At 53.8% G+C, this 6,000-nt stretch overlaps 1 protein-coding gene across 1 annotated transcript in view; it reads right to left on the bottom strand.

The window, feature by feature from the left end:
• KCNK12 (potassium two pore domain channel subfamily K member 12) overlaps positions 1-4,525 on the bottom strand; it is a 28,585-nt gene extending 24,060 nt beyond the window's left edge. Inside the window, exon 1 of the mRNA XM_063391192.1 lies at positions 3,947-4,525. Within this exon, the coding sequence (XP_063247262.1) occupies positions 3,947-4,298 (352 nt within the window). The 5' untranslated portion in view covers positions 4,299-4,525. The remainder of the gene's footprint in view (positions 1-3,946) is intronic.
• Between the last annotated feature and the right edge of the window lie 1,475 nt (positions 4,526-6,000).

Genomic DNA, 6,000 nt, shown 5'->3' on the forward strand with positions numbered 1-6,000 from the left:
ATACTGAGTCATTTAACAGGATACCTCAGGGATAAGGCAAGTATGAACAGTCCTGATCACTCCTACACACTGTGCCCCCAACACCTGTAACCTCTGCACCGCTGTACAAAGAGAACATCCCTGCATCTTTTCTTCCCAGGGGACTCCTCAAGCACTCATAACCCAGACGTGTTCCATCCCCAAATCATCTGCCCACAGTAAAGATGCTATAAAAAAAAATTCTATTGAAAAATCACTTCTGTATATAGAAGTACTTCACTTGACCTATTCTTTTAATGCCTGGTATGGATTTCTATAAATCAATTCTATCACTTGATTTTTGAGACATGTACTTACACATAAGAAGCTTAGAATGCAATTTTAATGGGTCCATGTTTCAAAATGTTTTACGATACAGGCACTTAAGGTTTATTCAAACTCTTAAGAGAGAGGAAAAAAATTTGGGTACAAGGTCTAGACTCATGAACTGAGTCAGAAATCCAGATCTTCAGATATTCCAGAGTGGCCTGGTGTGCTAGGCAGAGTAAGTCTCTGCTACCAGAATACAGGGAAAGCTAGGACTGATTATGCCTGCATCTGTAACGTTTTACCAGGAAGAAATCTGGTCTGAGTTATACTTTTGCTTTTAGTCTTTAACGAAGTGCTGGGTACTATAGGTGGTTTGCATTTGGGGAAGGAAGGAAAAAACTCAACTGAAAACCAACGTCTACAGTCAGTTAGACCAAAGAATGAAGAATAAATTTCACCTAGCTTCTCCTTAAAGAAATCAGAATAATAATTGCTAGAAACCCAGTACCTTTTGGAGTGCAAAATAATGACTGAATAGATGTTGTAGCCCGACAGCAAGCAATCAGAAATTAGACCACAGAATTTTCTTTCATAGCTCTGAAAATCCTAATGCGTCTAATGAAAACAGACTCAACGTTTCATTATGCAAGCACAAATAATACAGTAATAAAAACTGAATGCTCAGAGTGCTATCAAGAGGTGTTTCACAGAGTGTAAGCCCCATGCTTTGTGGGCTATTCAGGAAAATGCTTTAAAATTAGAATTTCAACTCTTACTTCTTAAAGACTCATTAACACATTTCTCATCTGGTTCGACTGTGTCCCTGAGGAATTAGGGAAGTACAGAACTGCACCCAAGGAGGCACCTAAGAGGGGTGAGCTGCTTGGCTCTGCAAGGGCCCTGCTCAAGGAGTGTGGATGGAAGTTCTCTCCAGCCTGGCTATTCCTAACCCTTGTGTTCGAAGAATGATGAAGAACTGGAGTCTTTCTCAGCTCAGCTGACACAAGCTCCAGGAGAACTTGCAGCCCATTCCCTGGATGACTGTATTTCAGTGCCTTCATGTGAAAGATTTAGTTGTTTCATTAAAACTGTTGAAAACAGAGCGAGGGCTTGAAAAGCCATAGTGAGATTCCTGCGAGCTGGAATCCTCTACAGATAGAAGCTGAGTAACCGGTGGGTGATTTACCCTGGAGAGACATTGAGTATACCTGCTGTTTGTTAAGCAGTGAGTAAGGAAGCTTTCCACCACCTCCTAGGATAGTGGTGTGCTTAGCTGGAGTAATAAAGTTGCTTTGACACACGTAACTGATGAAGCTGTTGGGGAAGGCAAGCTGTTTTGACTCTGCATGTCTGGTAGTTCTTGGCAAAGCTGGGTAAAAACAGCATTCTTGTCAATTAAGCATGACACGAAACCAAATCAAATTGCTCAGAGCCCGGATAACGTGGTGTGTGAGCTGACAGTGGAAGCAAAGGTGGATAGGTACATAACTGAGCTGTCTGTGAGGGACCTTGAAAGAACGGCTCACCCAGGTGACATCTCGCTGCCCTGCCATTTGGTTTCTCCCGTGCTGGGACCACAAGCCAGACAGCTTTGAGCAGGTTTGACTAAGAGCACAGCATCTTGTTTTAGTGGAACAACTAGTTAATTCATTGGGTTTTTTTGCTTCTGCTGGGTGGAACTGCCAAAAATAACCAAATACAACTGTGTGGTGGAAAAAACCCTGCTGCAGCTGAGCCCACTGTGGGCTCTGCCTCTAGAAGCTGCAGCAGCTTGAAGAGGCACATGAAGAGAAGCACTGAGGTGGGGGCAGCAGTTCCTCTTCATCTGCAGGAGCTGTACACGTAGCTGGTAGAAGCCCTGCCCGGAGGGAGCGCAGCAGCCTCGGGATGCTGGTGCTGCGGCGGACACTGCTCCTGCCAGGCCGTGTGTTCAGTTTGGCACCCCCAGCACAGCAGCTCTGCCATGGCCTTTGCTGCGCCCACGGGCACAACCCAGCCCCGCTCCACCTTCTGCTGCCTCTCCTCACTCCACTTGCTCTGTGGCTCTCTGAGCTCACGCCAGTTACTGTAAGCAATCCAGGAGCAAGCGCTGGCAGGTGGCATTCCAAGAGATGGCACGACTTGGGGAATACTTGTCAGAATCCAGCCTTTGTTGCCCATCATAAAAAACAGTTTTTAGCCTCCAGCTCACATGTGAGATGTGACATTACCGACTCTAAGGAGAGAGCACTGCCCTTGGTTGGTGCTACAGGAATATGAGAAACACAACTCTTGGTTCTGCCATTTACACCTGGCAAAACCCTGTGCTGAGTTACTGAGTCCTCTGCCCAGGTACAAATGACTGCAAATGGGGCAATGAAGTAGAGATAGAAACAAATGCAAAGTAAGAGGAAACATTTTACATTTCAATAACCTCAGAGAGGAAAGTCAGAGTTGGCAGGGAAGCAATGTGTTTACACAGCATCTGAAGATTTCTGTTTCCCACAGCAGGTGTAAAGAAAGAATGGGCTCGTTAAAACATTGGCTTTTTTGTTCACTCATTCTGATCAGTCAAAATGATCTCTTTTAAATAAATGTTCCTGTGATGAAGAAAGCTTAATTCTTAATTAAAACGGTGTTTTAATGACCGGGCTACCAAATGGAATTGCAAAGCAAAAAGTAACTGGATTTTTCAAAGCAAAAAGTAACAATACCTGACAACACTGCTGTACTCATCATTATGACTCATTATACAGATTATTATTGATAAAACATTTTCCATACTTAATGAACATAAACGCAATAATGAGCTGTAAGTTTCCATCTCTACAATAAAGGGAAAACATGACGTTTATGCTCAGAAGACACCTGGCTTAAAAAACTTAAAAACTGGCAGGGTTAAGAGCGCAACGATCTTGTGCTCAGGGACAGAGTTGCTCAAGCAATAGTCCAAGAGTAGTAGATAGCCACACAGTTAAAAAACCCAAAATATCCTCCCACCAAAACTCATCATTTGCTTTACAAAGTGCTGCTCGTCCTAAACACCTCCGGGATATGAAAAACTGCAGCGGGCTGCAGCGATACACTGAGAACACTGTATCGTGCTACAGCTGGAAGACACAGGACTCCGTGTGCTTTGCGTCTTTAAACACAAACACATCCTAACTTCGCCAGCAGTTAAAGCCGGTACCAAGTTGAGCGGCCAGGCACAAGCCTGGCTCTCGCTCAGCATCTCCATCAGCCCGCTACTGCCGGCCCCCGCGCCGCCTCTCCCGGTTCCGAGCCCTCTGCCCCGCGGGCGCATCCCAGCGCAGCCGCCGGCCCCGTTCGCCCCTTCGGGCTGGCAGAATGGAGAGGCCGAGCCGCCGGCAACAGAAGTTTGCCGGGGAGGGACGGGGCTCCCGCGGCCGCGACGGCCGGCGCTCCGGTGAACCCGCGGGAGCCGGAGCGCCGCGGGGAGGGGCAGCGGGGAGGGGGCGGTGGGACCGCGACCCCCGCGACCCCCGGGACGGGAGGTCAGCGGGGACAGAGGGATCCCGACCCGCTGCGAATCCCCGGTTGCCACAGCAACGCGGCGGCGCCTCTCCCCAAACTTTGGTCGCTATAACGACGGGGCCGGGGCCGCGGCATCCCCCGGACGGGCGGGTCTGCGCCGCGGGGCCGTCGGGGCGGCGCTCACCTATGGTGGAGACGACGGTGCCCACGAAGTAGAAGGCGCCGGGGAAGTCCCAGCGCGGCCTCAGGGCGTCGACGCGGATGCCAGCGGCCATGGCCGCCTCGTAGCTCCGCAGGAAGGCGCGCAGCTCCGGCAGGCTGATGTTGAAGATGCGGCTGAAGTTGTGGAGGGTCCGGTTCCAGCGGAGCTGCGCCGCCGCCTCCGACGGGCTCTCGAGGGCCGAGAAGACGGTGGCGCCGGCGCTCAGGTACGCCGCGATGAGTGCGGCCAGCAGCAGGAACCGCCCGTTGTCCTCGTTGAGGGGCGCCAGGCGCCGCCGGCGGCAGGAGCCCACCGCCCCCCGCGGGGGCATCATCCGGTGCGCGGCGCGGCGGGCGCGGCGGGCGGCGGGCGGCCCCCGGCGGGGGGCGCGGGCATGGGGCGGCGCTGCGCGGAGCCCGGCGCGGCGGCGGCTTCGCTGCAGGGGCCGCGGCTCTGAGTCATCCCCCGGCGGGGCTGCCCGCCCGGCTGGCGGCGGCGGCGCCCCGGGGCCGTTGGCCTGGCCCGCCCGCCCTCGGCCCGACGCCCCGCGCCCCCGGGGCCGCGGGCTGCTGCGGCGCGGGCTCGGCGGCGCGCACCGGCCGGCTCGCTCTGGCCATGCGGGGCGGCGGCGGCCCCGCCGCGGGGGAGACGCCGCGGGGAGGCGGAGGCGGAGGCTCCGCGCGGCGCCCGGTCGACGGCGGGCGGAGGGCGGGAGCGTGCGGCGCGTCCCCCGGGGAGCCGCATCCCCGGCGGGGAGGCTCCCGCAGCCCCGCCGCCGCCGCCCGCCCGGGCCGGGCCGCTGGAGCCGCCGCTGCCGCGCCCCCGGGGGGCTGCCGCGCCCGGCCCGGGGGAGGGATGGGGCGGGACGGGGCCGCCCTGCTTTGCCCTGCCCTGCCTCGCGCTGCCTTGCCTCGCCCTGCCCTGCCCTGCCCTGCCCTGCCCTGCCCTGCCCTGCCCTGCCCTGCCCTGCCCTGCCTTGCCCTGCCCTGCCCTGCCTTGCCTTGCCTCGCCGTGCCTTGCCCTGCCCTACCCTGCCCTACCCTACTCTAACCTACCCTGCCCTGCCCTGCCCTGCCCTGCCCTCCCTGCCCGCCGCTCCCCACTTGTTCCCGCTTCTCGGCTGCCACGGCGGCAGCGGCCGGGCAGGGGGCACACGGCGAGCCCGCTGTTCGCTCGCCGTGTGCGGGATGCGCCTTGGCCGCTGCCGGAGTGGTTTGGCTTCAAAAGCTTTCCTCTCCGCCCGGTGCCAACAGGGTGTTTTTGAGAGAGTTGGTGGTGGTCGGTGGAGCGGTAATTACTTAATTTCAGCCACTTCCCGATGCACCAATCGTTGTTTCTGATCTGACTCCACAGAGGTAGACCCAAGAAAATGATACATTTTGGGTTCGGTGCCAAATGCCCATTTAATCTTAGCTCGTGTCTGAGAGGTGATTTTTTTCCCCCCCTTAAGTGTTGGATTCTGTCTTCCCTGTTTGCCTTGGAACAAACACTGTAGCCTTTCTTATCTGTTATGCTGCAGTAAGAACTGCAGTCCTTTCCTGGGAGACTTGAAGTAAGTAATTACATTCGTATTTTTTAAATAAAATGAGAGTTCTCACTGCTGAAGAATTGCAAAGAGGATGGGAGTGATGCCAGTCCTGCAAACATATGTGTAGGGGTTGATAACACGTGTAGGAAAGATCTGGGCTTGGAGGAGGAAATGCTCCCCACAATTTACAGTTGCCAGTGTCAGTCTCACTGGGATGGGAGCTTGTGCCCTGGTTTATGGAGCTTTTTTAGCCTAGGTTCTAGGTTTTTGTTGGTTTTTTTTTTTGTTGTTGTTGTTGGTTTTTTTTTTTTTTTTTTGGGGGGGGTTTTTTGTTGTTTTGTTTTGTTTTTTTGTTTTTTGTTTTTTTTTGTCTACAGGAAAATATTTGCTGCCTTTGGTAGCTGCATGATGTCTTTTAGCAAGAGGCTATTTGCTATCACTAGAACCTCTCCACAGCTTCACACATTTATTTCTTATTTTGGATCTGAGAGATTTTGCTTTGCCATGA

This window comes from Prinia subflava, chromosome 2 (assembly GCF_021018805.1).
Source record: "Prinia subflava isolate CZ2003 ecotype Zambia chromosome 2, Cam_Psub_1.2, whole genome shotgun sequence".
In the NCBI taxonomy this organism is placed as follows: domain Eukaryota; kingdom Metazoa; phylum Chordata; class Aves; order Passeriformes; family Cisticolidae; genus Prinia; species Prinia subflava.